Source organism: Notolepis coatsorum (assembly GCF_963971535.1).
Source record: "Notolepis coatsorum genome assembly, chromosome: 3".
NCBI classification, from domain to species: Eukaryota; Metazoa; Chordata; class Actinopteri; order Aulopiformes; family Paralepididae; genus Notolepis; species Notolepis coatsorum.
In genome coordinates this window covers 155,756,269-155,781,126 of record NC_140167.1, presented here as the reverse complement: position 1 = coordinate 155,781,126, position 24,858 = coordinate 155,756,269, and the positions used below count along the sequence as shown (strand labels likewise).

Genomic DNA, 24,858 nt, shown 5'->3' with positions numbered 1-24,858 from the left:
CAGAACTGGCTGTAACGTAATTATGATCTCCTGACATTACCCACGCTGAGAGGGTCAATCATTATATGTTGCTTTAAATGTGGAATGCTCACTAACTATGGTTCAGTTAAGTAAAGACTCAATGTATGGGTGAACATAGACAATAAATGAAATGTCAAGGCATCTTTTAACATCGGATAACAGAATCAACGCTCACAGCAAATGAGAATTATTTTCTCTTCTGACCTCAACATATTACATATCTTTTTTATATTTTATGATTGTGTTAAACATATACATTGGTAGGCTGAGGTGAATCTAGTTTAACATCCCTGATATGACCATGTGTCTGACCAGGCTCACTGGCATAATCCCAGACTCAGTTGTACATTTTCTCTTGTATGTTCTGCTTGACTTACAGAAATGATGGACAGTATCTTAAAAGATGCTGGTCGCCTCCGACACGTGTACCTGGCCCTCATGCACAACCAGTCAGAGACGGGCGTTTTGATTGGTCAAGTTCTGGACAGTGTGGTAGAGATGGTTACAGAGGTACGTGCAGGGGTGGAAAGTAACTAAGGACATTTACTCGCATACTTTACAGTGCCCAGCAAAACACAGCTCGCTCATACATGGTTCGGTTGACAAGGCTTTGGTTAGAATTAGGGATGTCCGATATTATCGGCCGATATTGGCATTAAAATGTGATATCGGAAAATATCGGTATCGGTTTAAAAAAAAAAAATATATATATATATATATATATATATATATATATTTTTTTTTTTTTACATTTCTATAACCTTTATACCCAGGCAAGCAAGTAAGAACAAATTCTGATTTTATTTATTGTCAAAAGTATGCTTAATGTTGTGTTAATTCCACAACAAGAGATATGTAATGTTAATTACCTGAAATGATTCCGTTTTGGGGGGGGGGGGAAACCCTGCATATATCGATATCGGTTGATATCGGTTGATATCGGTATCGGAAATTAAGAGTTGGACAATATTGGTATATCGGTATCGGTAAAAAAGCCAATATCGAGCATCCCTAGTTAGAATCTATCGGTGCGATGCAAGATGAAGTCTAATGGAGTCTAGGTTAAAAATAATAACATTTATAAATATTTTTTAATAAAATAAAATGATCCTTTTTGATGAGTTTGGTAGACTGGTCTACCAAAGTCTTTAAATGTGGTCACCACAGGAAGGATAGACATAACCCAGGTCCCATGCACATAGTTTATTTTTTACTACAGTAGTAAAGTCTTGCCTTTTGTAGCCACTTCACCTGTCTCCATTCAGAGTTCCATTTCTCTCTCACTGTAAACAGAACCAACACACTCTGACGAGGAGGTTTAAAGCAGCAGCCCCTAGTTTGGCAGCGGTCACGTTTGCACAAATACATTGTCCATCTCCCATTCACCACCATTCAAACCCACATGGAATTGTGGCACACTGTTTGCCTTCTGTTTCTGAAGAGATTCTGCCTCGCTCGCTTGGTCAAAGTTCAAATTGGTACAACTTTGACCTGTAGAATCGTACGACACATCTATGCTCAACCAATGTGGGGAGCAAATGAGAGGGTTTGGGCTGATGAATGTGATTGATTGAACACCAGGCAGCATCGTATCCAGTACAGCTCACTATTGCCCCAGTGAGAAAATGTTGTGTGGCGTGGGTTTCTTCTGGGTAATCTCCCTACGGATGAAAGTTAGCCCATTAGCTAACTCTGGCACATTTATGTTGATGTGCAGCAAACTGAAAGTGTGTTGTCCCTGGGGACATTGAAGTGTATTTTATTGGGAGCCAGTGAAGGTTGTGGAGGACAGGGGTGATGTGGTCAGAGTGAAGGTTGTGGAGGACAGGGGTGATGTGGTCAGAGTGAAGGTTGTGGAGGACAGGGGTGATGTGGTCAGAGTGAAGGTTGTGGAGGACAGGGGTGATGTGGTCAGAGTGAAGGTTGTGGACCAGGGGCGTTTTTAGGGTTAGAAAACATTGGGGGCTTCAGAAATACGCAATTTTAGAGTAATTAGAGACGAATACTGAAGAACTAGATTCAAGTTTTTTAAAGTGAGGTCCAGGTCCATGAGAGGGATCTGGGCAGTCCCCATAGAAAATTCAAAGTTAACAGGACCAAATCATCAGTTTCTTATTTATTTATTTAACCTTTATTTAGCCAGATAAAACATTGATATGGTCCAAGAGGCCCCAACGAGGGTACAAATATACATATATATACACATACATACATACATACATACATACATACATACATACATACATACATACATACATACATACATACATACATACATACATACATACATACATACATACATACATACATACATACATACATACATACATACATACATACATACACACATACATACACACATACATACATACACACATATACACCAATAACAAAATAAAAGCACAGTTAAGAATCATTCACATAAGCAAATAAACAAACAAACATTATGCACAGCCTATGTACAAAAGAAATAAACAGTTAATCTCTAGTCTTTACAGTTTTCTTCGATAGCATAAACACTCAAATCAAAAGTATTACACAATTATCAAAACCTTACACTCAAGGAGCAAAACATAGGCCCAGATTTGCACCCCTATAAGCACAAAGTCAGCCTCACACACAATACACACAGTGATTTGCAAAACACTAAACACACTTGCATTACATTACACATAGAATGTCAAATTACCACACATATGAGCCAATTGGTTAAACACAGCCATCAGATGCACAAACACACCATTGCTTAATTGTAGATACACCAATCAGGTTTAAAGCACTATAAAAATGCAGCAGGTGAGTTCACCTGCCTTCAACCAAAATGGAAGGAGAGTGAAGTACTGTACACGGAGAACGTGAAAATATACAATACATTCACCAAACACTACACAAGACAACCAATGATGCAGACTGATGAAAATATAAATTGTCTCTCCACATACCCAAATCAGTCAACATGTCAACATGGAGAATCACAATAAAAAAATCTCTTGCCAGATCCAGCTAGGCAAAGAGATAATGTCTAGTATTTTCTGTACTCTATTTACATTTTTTCTATTTTTGTTTTTGTTTTACTGTAATTTTAACCTGTACTGGATACAGTATTTTATGTTTGTCTGATATTTGCTGAGCTTACTGTGTTATGCACACTGTAGTAGCATGAACACTGGGACATGTTTTGTTGTGATTCTCCATGTTGAAATGTTGACTGATTTGGTTATATGGAGAGAACATTTATATTTTCATCAGTCTGCATCATTGATTTGGGTATATGGAGAGAATCTTTTTTTCATCAGTCTGCATCATTGATTTGGGTATATGGAGATAAATAAATTATATTTTCATCAGTCTACAGCATTGGTCTTGTGTAGTGTTTGGTGAATTTATTGTATATTTGCACATTCTCTGTGTACTTCACTTACAGTACTCTAATCACTGAGAAGTAGAATTGCTAAATGTGTTTTAGGTTAAGCACAGCAGTGTGTAACTGGTTCAAACAGAATTAAGTCATATGAAACGTGTGTTTCATATGGTAACAAAATGTAGTTTTTTATAAATTAGTGTATAGTTTGTGTTTAATTTAGCAAAGGATCGGAGGTGTTCTGATAATTGTGTGTGTGGTTGTACTAATTGTGTGTAGTGTTTTGAAACACCGGGCCCTATTTTCAAAATCGTGCTTAAGCAATCGAAAAAATTATATACATAATGTTTCAGTATTCTTAGATTAGATTTTGGGGTCTTTTCCTGCCTTTGGTCCGCTTTGCATTCACATCTCAAATGAACCGCAGCAGGGTTCACTTGCAAGAGTGAATGAGCTTTCACACCACCCCAAACCAACCGGACTATCCGAGGAAATAGGGTTCGATTAAAGCTTATTATAGTTTATCACAGTATCATGAGCATGTCTTTGTCAGTGGACACTGGACATGGGTATGGATGGCTCCAGGTGCTGCTGCGTTAAAGTGCACATCTTATCTGTACTATTTAAAAGCACAGTGCAGGACACACTCAAAGGTTATCACACCTCAGAGATGGCAGTGGACATCTATGACAGGACAAAGGCCATATGTAATGGCCTTGGGATTGAGGAACATACTACCAGCCAAAGGAGGAAGCAGAAAAGGATGGACGAGTATGTAGTTGAGTCATCTTGTGGCACAAGCTCAGACCTCATGGAGATCAGCTGAGACAGAGACTATTCTATCCAGTCCTCGACAGGATGCTGCAAGAGCTTGAGAGCAGGTTCTCATGAGTTGGAGAACAACGTATGAGAGGCATACAGGCATGTTATCCAGCCTCAGACCAGTTTCTCTCAGTGGAATTGCTGCAACCCCTCGCCACACATTACAATATCCAACTTGTAACTGAGGGGTACAATTCCCTGACTGTATTGATAAGTATGGTATCATTAAACCACTACCGCTTTATGTACTTTAATTACTGGCCATACAGTACACGATATCTAAGTATGATGAACACTTTCCCACATATGAAATCAGGTCCACACAAAGGTAATAGTCAAATATTTAATATATAGCAAAGGGTACATATAATAATTACTTATTACATTTATGATTTGAATTGAATGCTCTTGTAAGGCAAATGAGTACTCGTATGCAAATCAACACTGAATGTCCAATCTCTGGTTACACAGGAAGCAAGTATACAACCTGGCACTTAGGGGATTATAGCGATGGTCACTTAATGATTATAGCTGGATAATATACTGAAGGGGTCCCGCCGGTTGTAAGCCAGTAGGGGGGGTAGGAGAGCCGTCGGCTGTATCCCGTCTGGTCAACGATTTCCAGGGAGAATTCAGGTACAGAAAACAGTGCCCGTGGAACCTTGATCCACAGATGAATACACTTGGGCTCTCTTGTAGACGATAGCTGTAGCTGTCGCTGTCGGTCCACAACGAAGAAGAAGCGAGGCGACCTCAGTCTGGTCTGAGCGCCGTCTCACCTTGGCTCCTCTCGGGGTAAATCCAACACTCACCGGTGTTGGCGATTATCCGCTCCACAAATCAAAGCACCAAAGCAAATAGATATTCCATGCCGTATAGGGCTCAGCAGTCGTCGGGGTAGGTAATCCAATGTGCAGGTCCACTCGTCCTCGCCCAGAACTCCTCGGATGAAAGCACCACGCGTGGTCTGCCCAGCCTGGTTAAGACTCTAGATAACGCGAGGAAACGATGGGGGTGCTGCTCACTTTAGAACTCTAACCGAACGATGCACCATACATAATAGACTATTATTACTTAATAGAAATACGGTGCCAAACTCTGGCAATTCAGCTATTAATTTGCACGAGGTCTCACTGCTATTCTAAGGCCAAACAGGCCGTACTACACCGCACGCGGTATCGTGGGGTGAGGCTTCACGTCTTGTTACTTAGTTGGGTAGAAGGGTAAAGGACTAAGAGGAATTCTACATTTCTTGCGCCATATTTATATGCACAGTGGACAAGTAGTGCCGCTCTGCTTTCGGTAGCCGTATTCCTGCGCGGAGCTGAGGCTAGTAAAGGCATGTCTCGTCGGTACCTTTGAACTTGAACGCCAGGGGCTTGTCCCTGGCGCCTGGTCCTTTTGTCCAATAAGAGAATGAACTATTATGGGCTGTAGTAGAATAAAGGGATATTCAGTGTATATGTACAAGGAATATACAAGGGATATCAAACGATATACAAATACTATTAAATATATATCCATAAATAAATATATATATTCGGTTTAATCTGATCCTTCACAACAGCCGCCCCCTAATTAGTCCCACCTAATTAGCTGAGCAGAGACAGATTAACCGCACTGTCCACTACTCAATGTCCGCTGTAAGGGTCAGTCAACTCACAAAGTCATAGGGTCATGGTCGTCATCAATAGTATCAGGGAGCCTTGGCAGTTCTATTAGCCTCGCCACGGGTCGGGTGTAAGTCCGTCCTTGGACGAGCACTTCAGCTGCTCGGACCTTTCCATCGGCACCGGTGATCACTTTGCTTACGCGGCCAGCCGGCCACATAGCTCTGGGTAGTGACTGGTCGATGATCATGACGACTGTTCCTTCTGTCAAATTGTCTCTCTCTTTTACCCACTTCTGGCGGGTCTGTAGAGACGGTAGGTAGTGGAGTAGGAAGCTGTTCCAAAACTTATCAGCCAGTACTTGACTGTACCTCCACATTCTTCGGCCGTTCGCTTCTTCAGGCCTGTACATTGTCTGTGGTAGCGCGGGGTCCAGCCGCCCCATCAAGAGTGTGTTGGGGGTGACTGGGTCGACATCTGCTACATCACTTGAGACGTAACCGAGGGGCTTTGAGTTCAATACTCCCTCGATCTCCGTGAGGACTGTCATTAGGACTTCTTACGCCACAGTCTGGGCCCCAAGCACGGCGTACAGGGCTGTCTTTATGGAACGTACTTCTCGTTCCCAGGTTCCACCGAAGTGAGGTGCGTTCGGGGGATTAAACTGGAAGTCAATCTGGGATGGAGCGAGGTGGGTCTTAAGTTCTGGGCCCATAGCTTGGAAGCTCTCTCTCAGCTCTCTTTCTCCGCCTTTGAAGTTTGTCCCGTGATCGGACAACAATGTAGACGGTTTTCCTTTCCGTGATGTGAATCTTCGGAAGGCCATAAGGAATGAGTGTGCTCATGGTTGGAAGGAGTTCGATATGTATCGCTCTGGTGGTCATGCATTTGAATACAATACCCCACCGCTTCTCGGTTCCTCTTCCTCTCTTTATATACAGCGGGCCAAAACAGTCCATACCGGTGGAGTGAAAGGGCTTGTCGCCGAGTCGGAGGCGACAGGGAGGTAGGTCAGCCATCCGGGGTATACTGGGCTGCGCGCGCCACTTACGGCAGTCTAGACAGGTTCGCTGGAAGCGCCGCACTGCTTCTCTCCCTTGCAGTATCCAATAACGACGTCTGATCTCCGCGAAGACTCTCTCTGCCCCTGCGTGGTGCACATCCTCGTCGTATTTCTTTATGATCAGCTCTGTGACCTTGTGTCGGCTGTTCAAGACTATCGGGTACTTAACGTCATCCGGTAGGTCTGGGGCTCTCCGCAGACGACCACCCACTCTGATGAGATTATGGGCGTCGCTCTCGGGGGCCAGGTGAAGCAGTCTGCTGTCTGATGGGACGGGCTTTGCTCCCTGTAGACAAGCTAGCTCATCGGGGAACGAGTCTCTCTGGGCTTGTTGTAGTAGAAGGAGTTCTGCTTCTTCGTAGTCAGCTGCTGAAATGTCAGTTGTGGGCTGAACCTCTGGGTGGTGCCACAGAAATGTCTTTAGCTGCGCACCCTCTAGGGTGAGGCAATCGTCTAGAACCGGGTCTGTGGGGACGAGTGTGTGTGTCAACCCACAGAACATAGGTTTCTTGTTCTCTGCCTCCTCTTTGCTCGCCTCCCGTGGGGTGGGTGTAGGCCACTCTTCTTCGGGGAGCTTGAGGAACTCTGGCCCGTCACTGTAGAGGTTGGGACGGGTGAGGTCATCCAGGGACATTCCCCGGGTGATGACATCAGCTGGGTTGTGTTTGGTGTCCATATACCGCCAGCTGGTTACTTCTGTTAACTCTTGAATCTCGGTGACTCTGACTCCCACGAAGACCTTGTATCTGCACGAATCAGACCGGATCCATGTGAGTACGGTCGTGGAGTCTGACCACAAGATTGTTCTTTGCACCGGAATGGTGAGTTCACGTTGGATTAACGTGGCGAGCTGCGCTCCTGCTAGGGCTGCGCAGAGCTCTAGGCGCGGGATAGATTGTTGCTTGCGTGGGGCTATTCTTGAGCGAGCCAGGATGAAAGCAGTATGTATTTCTCCTCCCTCCTCTTGGGCACGCAAGTAAGCCACCGAACCGTAGGCTACTTCGGAGGCGTCGCTGAATACGTGCAGGTCGATCTTGCATGTCTCTGGCCTCACTGTGGGTGGGAAGTAGCTGCGGCGTATATTAACACCGGGGAGTGAGCGGAGTTCCGTCTCCCACTCTCTCCATGTGGATGCAAGGTGTTCGGGTATGGGATCGTCCCAGCCCTGGTCTTTGTCCCATAGCGCTCTTACAATCATCTTTGCCCTGGTGGTGTAAGGTAGAATACATCCCAACGGGTCATATTGTCTGGCGAGTGTTCTGTATACACTCCGTCTGGTGGTCGGTATTGCCGTCGACCTTCCCTGCTCCTTGATCAGGGGTTTGTGTCTATAATGGAGCGAGTCTGTTTTGAAGCGCCAGACTAGTCCTAGTGTCATTTCTTGGGCTTCTCCTGGGATGGTCGCCATCCAAGTATCGCTGCTCGCGGCCTTGTCCTCGGGGGAGGGGCGGCGCAGTACTTGCGGGTCGCTGCTGGCCCACTGCCTGAGATCAAAGCCGCCTTTGATCAGGGAGGCGCGGAGCTTGAGTAGGAGAGCCTCGGCTTCTTCTGGCGTCGAGACGCTTTGTAAACAGTTGTCCACGTAGAAACTATTTGTCACACTTTGTCGGACCTCTTCATCTGCTGCTGGGTCCTCTGCTGCCTTGTCCTCGGGGGAGAGGCTGCGCAATACTGGGGGGTCGCTGCTGGCCTGCTGCCGGAGATCAAAGCCGTCTTTGATCAGGGAGGCGCGGAGCAGCGCACGACGTCGCCAGTCAGTTTTCTTTATGTGTCCCGCTGTGATTGGTTTGTTAATCTCAGCGCGGTACACAGCCTCTTGAGCGGGGTCTTTGGCTAGGCGCCGCTCTGTGTTCAATAGATACCGCTCCGTCGCCTCTTTTGTAGCACGAAAGGTGGGCATTCCCTCTCGCCTCAGGAGTGGAGTTGCGTATCTCATCACTCCGCTGACGTTGACTCTCTTTGTCCCGTGCTCGAGGAGGGCTATAGCGTAGATATCTTCCTTAGAACGAATGTCTTTCTTTTCGTTCTTAAAGGGCATTGTCTCTAGTGTCCATAGCCTCTCTACATGCTGCAGGAGTGTGGTGTCTCCTTCTGTCGCTCTGGAGTGGAGGCAGCCAGTGGCTGCTGTTCGGTTAAAAGACTTGGCGAGGGGGCCTTGTAACGTCCATCCTAGGCAGGTCTCGACTGCTGCAGGACAACCTCTGGGTCCTGTATGGACCCGGTCTATCGGGACTATGAGGTCTGCATGGTCGGAGCCTATCAGCAGGGTCGGGGTGGCGCCGTCTATGAGCGGGATAGGAAGTTGACGCAGGTGCACATATTTCTCCATCAGCTTGGCGATGGGGTAGGTGTACTGCGATAGTCCTATTTCTTGGCTGGTGAAAGCATTAGTAATCCTGTACCGTCTCTCTGGCTGCCCGCTTGCTGCGATAGTGAAGGAGACATTCTCGCCCTTTATCGTCTTTAGATCTCGTCTTATTGTCCCAATAGTCATCTGGTTCTCGCTCCCCCGTAGCCCCAGCTGGGCCGCAGCGGACGTGAGGAGAAGGGTCTTCTCTGACCCGTCATCAAGGACGGCGTAAGTGTCCATGATCTTGTCTTGGTAACTCAGGGTTACACGGACCACCTTTAAGAGCACCTGGGCGCCGCTGCTGCTAGCGGGGTCAATGTACATAACACTTGCCTTTGTGCTGTTGGATGGTGCAGGCTTTCTTTTGTTACTGTCGTGTGACTGCGCGCACATCGGTAACAGCGCCTGTTGGACTTTATCCAGTGACTTACTTCTTCAGCGGTCATCTTCTTGAACTGGTCACATTGTGACAACCAGTGTTCCTTCTCGCAGTACGGGCACACCATCTTCCACTTCTCTTTCGTCGAGGGGGTACTGTGGTTCTTGCTGCTCGGTACTGATTCTGATTGGTGCATGACAGTCACCGATCTTCGGCCATCGTTTACTCTCCTAGGTCCCTCTCTGGAGCTTGGCGTGCTCCGCACGAACGTATCCAGCCATAGGCTGCTGACTTCTCTCGCCAGGAAGTCGGCTAAATCTAGGAGGGATGGCTCGGGACCGTTAGGATCACGGTGGTCTCTTTGCCGCCTGAAGCGCTCCTGTCGGGCGGGCGGCAGCTTCTCTAAAATCCTCTCGACGTTCGAGTTTGCGTATAGTTCGTGCATACCCTTTTCTCGTTGCGCCCCCAGCATCCCTACCAGGGATTGTACTTTTATAGACAGGTCGTCTAGTGAGCGATTGTCTGTTGCTGGGGGTAGGCGATCAATATGCCTTATCTCCTGTATTACGTAATCCCATATACGTCCATATCTCTGGTCCAGCGCTGCTAGAGCCGCGGTGTATGGGGTCGTAGAGGTGGCATAGGCCAGCGCTATGTTGTGCGCTCGGGGCACTTTTAGGTGCTTCAATAATATTGCATACTTGTGGCGTTCATCAGCGACATCCACCATCATTGTCTCTAAGCACATCCGGAGCTCCGTGTACTGTGCTCGATTCTCATGGGTGAAGTCTGGAAACGTTGGTGTGCCAATGTATGACGCCATGGATGGCTGGCACATCGGTGAGCGTTGGAAGAGAGGCCTCCTGGGCGAGTCTCTTCTTACGCCTCTCGGTGGGCTGGTACTGGCAGGGTACCATGGCCCGCTGGTCCAGGTGCTATTCCTCGGGACTGGTCGTGCGTCATGCTCACCCGTGAGTCGAGTCGGGGGTCTGTAGCGCAGAGCCGCGGGGGTATAGCCTGGGCTGTACTGGACCTCCTGGTCCTGTGGAGTAATGTGCTGCTGTCGGGCTTGACTCTCCTCTTCTCCCTCTTCTTCTTCTGCCAGGTCATCTAGATCCTGTAGTCGTTTATTTAGCCTCTCCGCCGTGTCCGCCGTTCCTTCCTTGTAGCTGGGTCTCACTTGGACCGGTCGGGGAAGGAGTTCGGAGGGGGGTGTAGACTCTCTCTGGTGGTCGAGTTCAAGGTCGCCTAATCGGTTAGGGGAGGGTGCCCTTGACGTGTGTCTTGACGAGGCTCTGGAACCCCTTGTGGAGGGAGGGGGTGTTGCCCTGGTGATCAGCTGCTCCATTAGCTGCGCTTGTAGTCTGTCGCGCTCGCCCTGTAGTCTGTCGCGCTCGGCTTCGCGCTGGATGAGAGCGATGTCGCGCTCTGCTTCTCTTTGGGCACCGTCAGCGGCACGCTGGGTGTCGGACCGGTCTCTTGCCATATTCTCTTCCGTCTGAAGGCGTCTCATCTCCAGGCGTATGTGCTCTTCTTCGCTCCGTTGCTGTGTTTGGAGTCGATCGCGTTCACCCTGAAGTCGATCGCGTTCACCCTGGAGTCGATCGCGTTCGGTAGAGGCTGTCAGGCTGACGAGGAACGCCTGTGACAGCATCCTCTCCGCCTCGCTGGGGGAAGACGCTTGTAGAGGTGAGCCGCTCCTGGCTGTACTCGTTGGGGAGTCCTGGAGCTCTATCTCCTCGGCGCTCTCCTCATCTTGTTCCGTGCAGAGTTCCACCTCTGGAGGGTTGTCTTCCTCCCGGAGCTCTGGGGGGACTACTTCTTCGGTATTGGCGGGGGGTAAAGTCATGTCAGTTCCCTCCTGGTCCCCACCGTGAGCTTGGTCAGTTACATTAGAACCCACTAGGGCCTCTGTGGTCGGGGTATCCTGGTTGATAGGGTTGTTGGACATAATTTTACTTTCTACTTTTACTGCGTTTACTGTTTGTAGAAGGCTAGGTAGTTTACTGACAGCGTAATCCTCTAAGTACTGAGGTGGCTGTCGTCTACGTTGCGGGCGTTCTACTTTAGGAGGACCGTTTCGTGGAGTGTTCATCATAGGCCATTTCAATATTAATACCACTATATTAATATTACACTGATTACCCTCCGGCTCGAAGGACCAATTGTAACTGAGGGGTACAATTCCCTGACTGTATTGATAAGTATGGTATCATTAAACCACTACCGCTTTATGTACTTTAATTACTGGCCATACAGTACACGATATCTAAGTATGATGAACACTTTCCCACATATGAAATCAGGTCCACACAAAGGTAATAGTCAAATATTTAATATATAGCAAAGGGTACATATAATAATTACTTATTACATTTATGATTTGAATTGAATGCTCTTGTAAGGCAAATGAGTACTCGTATGCAAATCAACACTGAATGTCCAATCTCTGGTTACACAGGAAGCAAGTATACAACCTGGCACTTAGGGGATTATAGCGATGGTCACTTAATGATTATAGCTGGATAATATACTGAAGGGGTCCCGCCGGTTGTAAGCCAGTAGGGGGGGTAGGAGAGCCGTCGGCTGTATCCCGTCTGGTCAACGATTTCCAGGGAGAATTCAGGTACAGAAAACAGTGCCCGTGGAACCTTGATCCACAGATGAATACACTTGGGCTCTCTTGTAGACGATAGCTGTAGCTGTCGCTGTCGGTCCACAACGAAGAAGAAGCGAGGCGACCTCAGTCTGGTCTGAGCGCCGTCTCACCTTGGCTCCTCTCGGGGTAAATCCAACACTCACCGGTGTTGGCGATTATCCGCTCCACAAATCAAAGCACCAAAGCAAATAGATATTCCATGCCGTATAGGGCTCAGCAGTCGTCGGGGTAGGTAATCCAATGTGCAGGTCCACTCGTCCTCGCCCAGAACTCCTCGGATGAAAGCACCACGCGTGGTCTGCCCAGCCTGGTTAAGACTCTAGATAACGCGAGGAAACAATGGGGGTGCTGCTCACTTTAGAACTCTAACCGAACGATGCACCATACATAATAGACTATTATTACTTAATAGAAATACGGTGCCAAACTCTGGCAATTCAGCTATTAATTCGCACGAGGTCTCACTGCTATTCTAAGGCCAAACAGGCCGTACTACACCGCACGCGGTATCGTGGGGTGAGGCTTCACGTCTTGTTACTTAGTTGGGTAGAAGGGTAAAGGACTAAGAGGAATTCTACATTTCTTGCGCCATATTTATATGCACAGTGGACAAGTAGTGCCGCTCTGCTTTCGGTAGCCGTATTCCTGCGCGGAGCTGAGGCTAGTAAAGGCATGTCTCGTCGGTACCTTTGAACTTGAACGCCAGGGGCTTGTCCCTGGCGCCTGGTCCTTTTGTCCAATAAGAGAATGAACTATTATGGGCTGTAGTAGAATAAAGGGATATTCAGTGTATATGTACAAGGAATATACAAGGGATATCAAACGATATACAAATACTATTAAATATATATCCATAAATAAATATATATATTCGGTTTAATCTGATCCTTCACAACACAACTACTGCCAGAGGAGATCACAGTTGCAAAGTGTTTCCTGGCCAGGACAGGCAGAGATGCATTCCCTACTATCCAAAGTGTATTTTCCCTCCTGGATGATAATAATAATAATAATAATAATAATGCATTTGATTTATAATGCGCCTTTCAAGACACTAAAAAAAAAAGTCCACAAATCGGTGAATGAAAAAATTGATGATGTGGTCAGAGTGAAGGTTGTGGAGGACAGGGGTGATGTGGTCAGAGTGAAGGTTGTGGACCAGGGGCGTTTTTAGGGTTAGAAAACATTGGGGGCTTCAGAAATACGCAATTTTAGAGTAATTAGAGATGAATACTGAAGAACTAGATTCAAGTTTTTTAAAGTGAGGTCCAGGTCCATGAGAGGGATCTAGGCAGTCCCCATAGAAAATTCAAAGTTAACAGGACCAAATCATCAGTTTCTTATTTATTTATTTAACCTTTATTTAGCCAGATAAAACATTGATATGGTCCAAGAGGCCCCAACGAGGGTACAAATATACATATATATACATATACATACATACATACATACATACATACATACATACATACATACATACATACATACATACATACATACATACATACATACATACATACATACATACATACATACATACATACATACATACATACATACATACATACACACATACATACACACATACATACATACACACATATACACCAATAACAAAATAAAAGCACAGTTAAGAATCATTCACATAAGCAAATAAACAAACAAACATTATGCACAGCCTATGTACAAAAGAAATAAACAGTTAATCTCTAGTCTTTACAGTTTTCTTCGATAGCATAAACACTCAAATCAAAAGTATTACACAATTATCAAAACCTTACACTCAAGGAGCAAAACATAGGCCCAGATTTGCACCCCTATAAGCACAAAGTCAGCCTCACACACAATACACACAGTGATTTGCAAAACACTAAACACACTTGCATTACATTACACATAGAATGTCAAATTACCACACATATGAGCCAATTGGTTAAACACAGCCATCAGATGCACAAACACACCATTGCTTAATTGTAGATACACCAATCAGGTTTAAAGCACTATAAAAATGCAGCAGGTGAGTTCACCTGCCTTCAACCAAAATGGAAGGAGAGTGAAGTACTGTACACGGAGAACGTGAAAATATACAATACATTCACCAAACACTACACAAGACAACCAATGATGCAGACTGATGAAAATATAAATTGTCTCTCCACATACCCAAATCAGTCAACATGTCAACATGGAGAATCACAATAAAAAAATCTCTTGCCAGATCCAGCTAGGCAAAGAGATAATGTCTAGTATTTTCTGTACTCTATTTACATTTTTTCTATTTTTGTTTTTGTTTTACTGTAATTTTAACCTGTACTGGATACAGTATTTTATGTTTGTCTGATATTTGCTGAGCTTACTGTGTTATGCACACTGTAGTAGCATGAACACTGGGACATGTTTTGTTGTGATTCTCCATGTTGAAATGTTGACTGATTTGGTTATATGGAGAGAACATTTATATTTTCATCAGTCTGCATCATTGATTTGGGTATATGGAGAGAATCTTTTTTTCATCAGTCTGCATCATTGATTTGGGTATATGGAGATAAATAAATTATATTTTCATCAGTCTACAGCATTGGTCTTGTGTAGTGTTTGGTGAATTTATTGTATATTTGCACATTCTCTGTGTACTTCACTTACAGTACTCTAATCACTGAGAAGTAGAATTGCTAAATGTGTTTTAGGTTAAGCACAGCAGTGTGTAACTGGTTCAAACAGAATTAAGTCATATGAAACGTGTGTTTCATATGGTAACAAAATGTAGTTTTTTATAAATTAGTGTATAGTTTGTGTTTAATTTAGCAAAGGATCGGAGGTGTTCTGATAATTGTGTGTGTGGTTGTACTAATTGTGTGTAGTGTTTTGAAACACCGGGCCCTATTTTCAAAATCGTGCTTAAGCAATCGAAAAAATTATATACATAATGTTTCAGTATTCTTAGATTAGATTTTGGGGTCTTTTCCTGCCTTTGGTCCGCTTTGCATTCACATCTCAAATGAACCGCAGCAGGGTTCACTTGCAAGAGTGAATGAGCTTTCACACCACCCCAAACCAACCGGACTATCCGAGGAAATAGGGTTCGATTAAAGCTTATTATAGTTTATCACAGTATCATGAGCATGTCTTTGTCAGTGGACACTGGACATGGGTATGGATGGCTCCAGGTGCTGCTGCGTTAAAGTGCACATCTTATCTGTACTATTTAAAAGCACAGTGCAGGACACACTCAAAGGTTATCACAACTCAGAGATGGCAGTGGACATGTATGACAGGACAAAGGCCATATGTAATGGCCTTGGGATTGAGGAACATACTACCAGCCAAAGGAGGAAGCAGAAAAGGATGGACGAGTATGTAGTTGAGTCATCTTGTGGCACAAGCTCAGACCTCATGGAGATCAGCTGAGACAGAGACTATTCTATCCAGTCCTCGACAGAATGCTGCAAGAGCTTGAGAGCAGGTTCTCATGAGTTGGAGAACAACGTATGAGAGGCATACAGGCATGTTATCCAGCCTCAGACCAGTTTCTCTCAGTGGAATTGCTGCAACCCCTCGCCACACATTACAATATCCAACTACTGCCAGAGGAGATCACAGTTGCAAAGTGTTTCCTGGCCAGGACAGGCAGAGATGCATTCCCTACTATCCAAAGTGTATTTTCCCTCCTGGATGATAATAATAATAATAATAATAATAATAATGCATTTGATTTATAATGCGCCTTTCAAGACACTAAAAAAAAAAGTCCACAAATCGGTGAATGAAAAAATTATATAGGATCAAATGCAAACTACTACTTGCTAAAAATCGATGTTTAAAAGTACTAAAAACCAAAGAAAAATACCAAACACTAACAAACATTCAGCACAGACAATGGGGATGCTGCCATAAAAAAATAAAAATAAAAATGTAAACAAAAGCTAGGAGAAAAACATCCGGGGCTAAAGCCCCGGAAGCCCAGGGCTAACGACGCCACTGTTGTGGACGACAGGGGTGATGTGGTCAGAGTGAAGGTTGTGGAGGACAGGGGTGATGTGGTCAGAGTGGGAGCCAGTGAAGGTTGTGGAGGACAGGGGTGATGTGGTCAGAGTGGGAGCCAGTGAAGGTTGTGGAGGACAGGGTTGATGTGGTCAGAGTGGTAGCCAGTGAAGGTTGTGGAGGACAGGGGTGATGTGGTCAGAGTGGGAGCCAGTGAAGGTTGTGGAGGACAGGGGTGATGTGGTCAGAGTGGCGGGTGGAGGTGAGCAATGGCATGCGGGCGGCAGAGTTTTAGATGTATTGGAGTTTATTGAGGATGTTATGTGATATCATATCATATCATGTTGTTTGGTGAGCCATAAAGGATGCTCTTGCAGTAGTCGACATGTGTTTATTATTTTTTAAATGACTAATTACTTTTTAAGCATAAAAAACAACAACACATCTACCGATAATCTAAACGATCAAACTAATCTAAATCCAACCAATGACATTCTGTACTCTCCATTTTCCTAGGTTACGAGGCCAACGGGCCCGCTAACGTGTGAGCGTCTCCTGGGGTCCTTTGAATGGCTCCCCAGACTGTGGAGGGCCATGATCTGCCAAAACAGCTCCAGCCTGGAGCAAGCCCTGCTGATGGACTGGATGCCATTGATTGAGAAGGTAAACATCAGTAGTTATATTACTAAGAATGTCCTTGTGGATAGGGATCATTGACTAATTCATTCATCGACTAGTGCGAATAGTGACTAATGTTAATAATGATAAAATCGTGTTGCATGAACAGATAGCCACCTTAATTGACAAAGCTGTAAAATGTTATGCAGTCATATGGAACTACCTCTTTAAATCTTGTGCTTATATCTTATAAGTATATTTATATATAAGTATATTTATAATAATAATAATAATAATAATAAACTTGATTTGTATAGCACCTTTCATACAGAAACTGCAGCTCAAAGTGCGTCACAACAGAAAAAAGACAGGCGTAAAATGAGCACATAAAGTGCAGACATATAAAATCACAGTTTTTTACATTATGATCTAACATCCCAACAGGCCACCTTGTTTATGGTTTGATTCAGTTTTAAATAGACAATAATAAAAAGAGTAAGATAAAATAGACAGAGTAAAATAGTGCAATAGTGCAGTGCAATACAATTGTAGAATAGAATATAAAAAAATATATATATTTTACAGTGCAATAAAATAGTTCTGGATTACTGTTCAACAGTTCAAAGTCGTCTTTACCTTCTCTGTTTGGTATCCCAGTTTAAAACTTGACAGTCTTCCCTCCTGTTTTATTTATATTCATAATATATTTATGAATAGTATTGTGATGCCAGAGATGTGCTTATGATTTTCTATTTATACTATATTTATAATAGTCATTATATATATAAATTACTCATTCGGGACAGCCTTAGAGGAAATGGCCTTTACATTCTCAGGGGAGCCAGTAGGATATCTCGATATGTACTTTTACTGTGCTGTATGCCTTTGATATATGTTGTATATAATAGTAGAGTATATATGTTTCTTTATATATCCATATATATATATATATATATATATATATATATATATATATATATATATATATATATATATATGTCAACTTCTCAGGAATTGAGGAAAGGATAGGTATGCATTTAAAACAAACAGGTGCTCAGGGTACCTGGGATAATGAAAGACACTCAGTATAAGGAACTTTGAATTTAAGTCATTACATTTAATTTAATACTTTCAATTTAAGTAAAGGGGGAAAAAAGGAAGTTCTGAGGTCAAAGCAGCAATGGAGTCATATTGTTCACGATCTTACCAAAGTCCTGGTTCATTCATAGCAACTTAGAAGGTAATGTTGATTCCAGATCAGCGTTCCTGCCTGATAGAGTTATACCCTTCTTGCTGTCTTGTCGCACAGAACTTGTAAGTCGCTTTGGATAAAAGCGTCAGCTAAATGACTAAATGTAAATGTAAATGTAAATGCCTCATGGATAATGTGGTTTAGTAGTGGTGATTTTAGTTGGTTAAAATGTGTTTAGTTCATGCATATAACCCAATACGTTACTAGCTTTCTGGGCATGACTGGAACTTCACACACAAGATAAATAGTGTACAGTATAGTATAGACCACCGCAACACTTCCGGTATTCTGAAATCATGGAAGAGAGAGAGGGGGGGAGAAAATGAATGAATATGGATGAGAGCCTTGACATTAAGTGGTTGTAGCTACAGCTGTTGGGGTGCTGGAGACATAAGATCCAATATACTTTTATACACCTGAGTCTCCTGAACACGGAGAGACCAATCCCAAGTCTTTCCCGCACCTACTCCCGAACTCCGCATACGCAGATTGCCCACGGAGTCTCTCTGGGCCCTGTTCCTCGTACCTGGTTCAACTAAGTCGATCAAGATGTCATTATCCAGATTCAGTTAACCCGATGTTTGAAGCCGGGATTTTCCTGTTCCTCGAAGGTGGATTCAGTCTCGTTAACTCAAGCCAGACTTGAGACCCAGGATAAGTGCGCGCGGCCGCTCCAGTTGAAAAGCCAGCACGTATCGATAGCAGAGATCCTGATTCTCTAGCGGCATTGATTGATTAATTGATTTAAAACTTTATTAACATATTGCAGTACGGCTCAATCGCCTCGCCGACAAGTTAAATGCGTTATCTATAGGCTAATTTTAAGTCCCTCATTACCTCAATCAATCAGATTATATTTCTTTAAACTTGCCTGCTGGATTGAATAATCAAATGAGATCTTGCTAGCGAAAATAATTAGTTAAACTGTTATACAGAATTACGATACGGCTCTCTTACCCATTGATTGATGTGTGGTCGATCTTTTACTTATCTCCACTGTGGTGTAACGGGTTCTTCTTTTGACTTTCACGCAGACGACCGGGGTTCGAAACCCTAGTCTTTTCCTTCTTTTTGCAATATAGGAATAATTCAATTTGGTGCACGTTGAGAGCTATATAAAGAATGACATCCTCAATGCATGTAGATTCATAATATTTTAACTTGAAACTAGGCTACCTTTGCGTATAATCATTAATATTATATTCCAAAAAATTATATTGGAAACACAGGGTTTCGAACACCGGTCGCCGGGTTGCCAGGATTGAGCACTACCGCTGGGCCACTGTGCCAGATGGGATAAATTCATTGTTTATACATTAATGAACGAGAGACCCGTGTTTAGAATATTCTTTATTTTGTTGTTGTTGCACCGAGCGAGCGCCACGGTATATAACGTGCATTATTTAGGACAAAGTGAATTTAGTATCAGCATTTTGGGTCTATTTTACATTTCAAAAGCCCCCTCTGGAAGAATGGAGCACAAAAACGTAATTCAGAATGGTATAAAGCAGATCCTAGACTGTGGGAATAATTTCAGGAAACGCGCTGTCATTTCTTTGCGGGGGCGTGGCGATGGTTCTCCGGCTAACTTGAACTTGAACTCTGCTTTCGACCAGGCTCAAACTTTTGGATCTGTTGTCATGGTGATTTGGACAATCCAGGTACGGGGAACCGGAAAGTCCGGCTTAAGTCAGACTTAACCGAAAGTTATCCGGCTAACTCAGTTATCCAGGTACGGGGAACGGGGCCCTGGATTGTCCAGGGATCTAGGTTTATCAATCTGCGCAACGCGGAAGTGCAGTGGTCTATACTGTAGACCTACAGGATTGTTGACACTTCCTAGGTTATATAATAGATGAGTAATTATATCTGGCAATAACATCTGGCCTAGATTCCATAAATGTATTACTACTGGCAAATTATGTCTTCAGAATGTTTAGTAGTTGTGCTTGTTTGGCAGGAGTATCCACAGTGTGAATGAGTGAGTGCTTTTGTTCCCACATCACTCCACACCCTCTTTAATTTCCTTCTTGGCATACAGTGCGAGACCTGTGTGAAGGTCATTGAAGAGTAAGCATAGTTTATGATCCTTAGACTCAGCGTCATGCACCCTCTCACCCCTTGAGCGGTAGCTGTTTAGCATTATTCATTCACTTCTCCCTCACAGAGTTCCCTGCATGACCAGGGATTCGAACCAATGACCTTCCAGTCACAAGCCCACTTCTCTAACCTTTCCCCCCACTGCTGCCCGGCAGGAAGTAGCGAAAATATGTTTGCTATCCAACCAGAGTGCAAATGTAGCAGTAAAGTGCAACAGCAATACAATGTACAGGTGATTAAACTGGGTACAAAATATACAAATTAGTACTACTGAGTGTAGTGTACAGATTTGTAGTATAATATGTACAGTGATGCAGGTGTAAAGACAGTATGGTAGTAGTCATACTGGCCAGCAGTGTAACTAGTAAGAGTAGGATATGTACAGACATAGATATAGTATCTACCAATATGTAAAAGGTACAGACAGGTGTGGATAGATATGCGGTGATTTTATATATATATAATATATATATATATATTAGTGCTGTCAATAGATTAATTTTTTTTTACTAATTAATCACACAATTTTCTGTAATTAATCTAGATTAATCTAGATAAATTCTATTTAAGACAGAAGCTTGTAACAGATATTTGAGTAAAATCATGGAATTAATGTAAAATCAACACAAAGAAAGTATATTTAGATTCAAAGACTATTTTAATAGTTTTCTTTGAATACAGTTTCTCTCCTGTGAAATACAAATGTTCAACAAAACCATCAACATTGACTCAGCTAGACCTCTTTCTAATATCAGAACAGAAATCCGCTAACAGAAATAAAAACAACCCAGGCATATGTTAAAGTGCAGATTGGCTTAGAGCAGTGATTCCCAACCTGGGGTCCGCGGACCCCCTGGGGGTCCGCCAGGGGGCGCAGGGGGTCCGCCAGACCACAGATGATTTGAGGTCTTTTTTTTTATTTATTTTTTATAATTTTTAATTATTTTAATATTTAATTAGCATATTTTTATCATCAGAAGTATGAATAGTCTCTCCACTACAATAAAAAATAAAGATAAATAAATAAACATCTAGACATGATTTTTGAACGTTAACAGTAGGCTACCGGGTAGCCGCTAAAACGCGAATCAGTTGACTGTATCACTTTCCGTAGCTAGCCTAGCACGCTAGTTAACTTTCTCGGCTCGTCTGCAGTCAGCCGCCAGAGGCGAAAATGTGTGACAAACGAAAAGGAGATGACGGCAGCTCATCTGCAAAAATAGTTAGGACCTACAGCAATCGCGAAAATGACATCACCATGGGCTTCACTGAGGGACCAGACAAACGACCTGAATGTGTGATTTGTGGAGAAAAGTTGGCAAACTCGAGCCTGAAGCCCAGCAAGCTGAAGAGACATCAGGCGTCTAAGCACCCAAAAACCGTTGGGAAGGATCCGGACTTTTTTCGGAGGAAAGAACAGTCTCTCAAGGCAAACAAGCCTGTTGATGTTAGAGTAGCGTGCAGGGGTGGCAGTGATTTACAGAAGGCTACCGAAGCCTCCTTTGAGTTCGCTTTTAATTGCAAAAGCAAAGAAACCGCACAATATTGGCGAGCAGCTCATCAAACCAGCCTGCATCAAAATGGTTTAGAAACTGTGCGGCCCACAGGCGGCGGATAAACTAAAATCAGTACCACTCTCGAACAATGTAGTGAAAGACCGAATTGATAAGATGTCAAGTGATTGCGAGCAGCAGCTGTCAGAAAAGCTTAGAAAGGGTCCATTTGCCATACAACTTGATGAAACTACAACTGTCGCAGACGAGGCTGTGCTCATCGTTTATGTGCAGTATATCGAAAATGAGGATCTGAAGCAGGACATTCTCATGTCAGTCAACCTTACTACCACCACTTGGGGTGAGGATATTTTTACTGCAGTGGATTCTTACTTCATTCAACATAAATGCAAACCGTTCACCATTAGGGCCTGATTTGAGAGGATGAATACAGGATTTGAATATTGGCCAACATTTTGAAATACATATGGTGCAAGATGAGATTTGTTGATTGAAGGCACAAGTCAAAGAAGCATAGTGGGTCTAATTATGATGCATATGCCTGTGTATAAGCAGTTTGTTATTAAAATGACAAAAAAAAGTATTAAAATGACAAAAGAAAAGTATTTTATGGTATTTTATTAGGAGGGGGGTCCAGGAATTTCATCAGAGATGTTTGGGGGTCCCTGGGGGAAAAAAGGTTGGGAACCCCTGGCTTAGAGGACGATAATGTCTTGTATGAACTACCAGTAATATAAATCATTAACAACAAAAATGTGTTCCAGCTTCATGTCAGATGATTTTCAAAAAGGTGCATGAGTCAATGCAAAAAAAGAACAAGCAAAGATACTGCTGAAAGTTCAGAACGTTGAAAAATGTTCACTCCATAGATGAATCTAGATTAAAAAAACTAAAAATGTATCTCCAAAATTAAAGCATTAACTTTGACAGCCCTATATGGTATATATACAGCATTTGTACATGCCATCATTCAGAGCTATGATTTATATGCAGGTGTATAAGAGTGGTTATATGCAGGTATATTCCGACAAATATGTATATATATATATATATATATATATATATATATATATATATATATATATATATATATATATATATACTGTATATATACTGTATATATATATATATATATATATATATATATATATATATATATATATATATATATATATATATATATATATATATATATACTGTATATATACTGTATATATATATATACTGTATATATACTGTATATATACTGTATATATATATACATATGCAGTACATATAAGAATATAAATGTAAATATGCGGTATATACAGCACTGTTGTACAGAGATGCAACTGTGCAGTATGTTTTCAATCCATGTTGTCTTGTTATTGTGTTTCCTCAGGTCCAAGAACTAAACCAGACCATCATGGGCCAAGCAACCTATGAGATCACCCTTCCCATGATTCTCTCTGAGTGGCACAGGCTGGCCACTTCCAGTGCAAACGTTGGCTTGTTTCTGGACAAATTTGCCAGTGAGCTCGGTGTAAATTACTGGATGGACTTTCTCCCACAAAACATCACCTACGATCTCGCTGGGACTCTTCTGCAAAGGTCTGTTAAAACCCTGGCCCATAGAGAATGAAGCCCTCAGATGAAGATCTGCACAAGTCTCTTCTTATCATTCTTGCAGTTATTTAGTGAGTGCATATATAATTTCACATGTTGAACTAAATGACATGTTGAAGAGTGACACGCTTCAATGTAGAAACAAAATCAAAGGAATACCATATAATGGTCATGGTTTTAATTTAGTTACCAAACCTATTCCTTTTCACAACTACAGTAAGCAAGACTGCTGTATTGTGTTATGACATTGGCACTGGTCAGCTCACACTAGTGCCAAACCACAATATCACAATAGCCTATCCTATCCTGACACGCCAAACCCATGGAACAATACGAGAGCTAGCTTGCATATCGTTCCATGGGTCTGACGCGTCCTTGAGTATGTGATTACAATATATATCCCTGAACGACAGGAATGTTGTCTGGAATGTTGTGGATTTTCCCACGACCGCCGCCACAGAGTTTTAGTGTGAATGCGATGACTCCAATAGCTTTCATTCAAATCTTTTGAAATTTGCTGTGCACATCCATGGCCCCTAGAGCAGTGGTTCCCACAAAAACGGCAAGCAGCCGCAAGATGATTTCCAGAATGTATTGGGGGGAAAAAGGATAATTATTATTATAATTTTTTTTGTGCAGTCAGGCCACTGAACTCAGAAGCAGGCCAGGCGCGATAGTTAGATAACCTAGGTGGGGAACAACCAGGATATCACTGCAACAGAGGGTAACGCAGTCTAAACTCACACAAGTTGGAGAACTATCTCTCTCTCTCTCTCTCTCTCTCTCTCTCTCTCTCTCTCTCTCTCTCTCTCTCTCTCTCTCTCTCTCTCTCTCTCTCTCTCTCTCTTTCTCTCGCTCACACACACAAATGGAGCAGCATATGATTTGTGGAGGCAGGACCATTACAAAAAACAAAACATCCATCAAAATCAGTGTTGTTGCTTATCATTGACACATGCTAGCCTGTAATAATCCCCCCCAGAAAAATCTACTTTATATTTGATATATTGAAAATATTTCACTTTTTGTGTGTTTTTCTTTACAATAATTTGTGATTCCATTACACACTGGCATTTAACTCTTTCTGCACCAAAAACGAGTATTCTCGTGTTTCATATCCAACCGTGAGCGCCAAAAACTAGTTTACATTTTTTTTTATTAGTTTCCCATTCTAAACACTCGCACGGACCTGTCTGTGTCTCCCTGGCACCGCTGTCTACGTTATAATTGCAATGGCGATCGAATCCCGACAGGTGGCAGTATTGCCTACCTTTTGAACTGGGTCTCTAAGTTGTCTTTCAGTGCCTGGTACCTCCGGCTGCAGGAATCCCTTCCCCCTCAAAGTGAATCAGCACACAGCCATCTGTCGGAGATTTGCTCGTCTGAAACCTATTGTTTCCCGTATTATAGCCAGACCCAATGCACACGAGTAATTGCGATCGCGATGGAACTACATGGACTATTCATTTTGGAGTACCTTCTGACTAAGGTAAGGTCTATTTTAGGTATATTTTACCGAA

At 43.1% G+C, this 24,858-nt stretch overlaps 1 protein-coding gene across 1 annotated transcript in view; it reads left to right on the top strand.

Moving 5' to 3' along the window:
* The window catches only part of LOC311225398 (uncharacterized protein), a gene marked incomplete at its 3' end in the record, with an annotated part of 134,380 nt that overhangs the window by 71,505 nt on the left and 38,017 nt on the right, over positions 1–24,858 (top strand). The window contains exons 14-16 of the mRNA XM_084310661.1: positions 401–531; positions 16,766–16,912; positions 23,115–23,323. Of these exons, the coding sequence (XP_084166787.1) occupies positions 401–531; positions 16,766–16,912; positions 23,115–23,323 (487 nt within the window). The remainder of the gene's footprint in view (positions 1–400; positions 532–16,765; positions 16,913–23,114; positions 23,324–24,858) is intronic.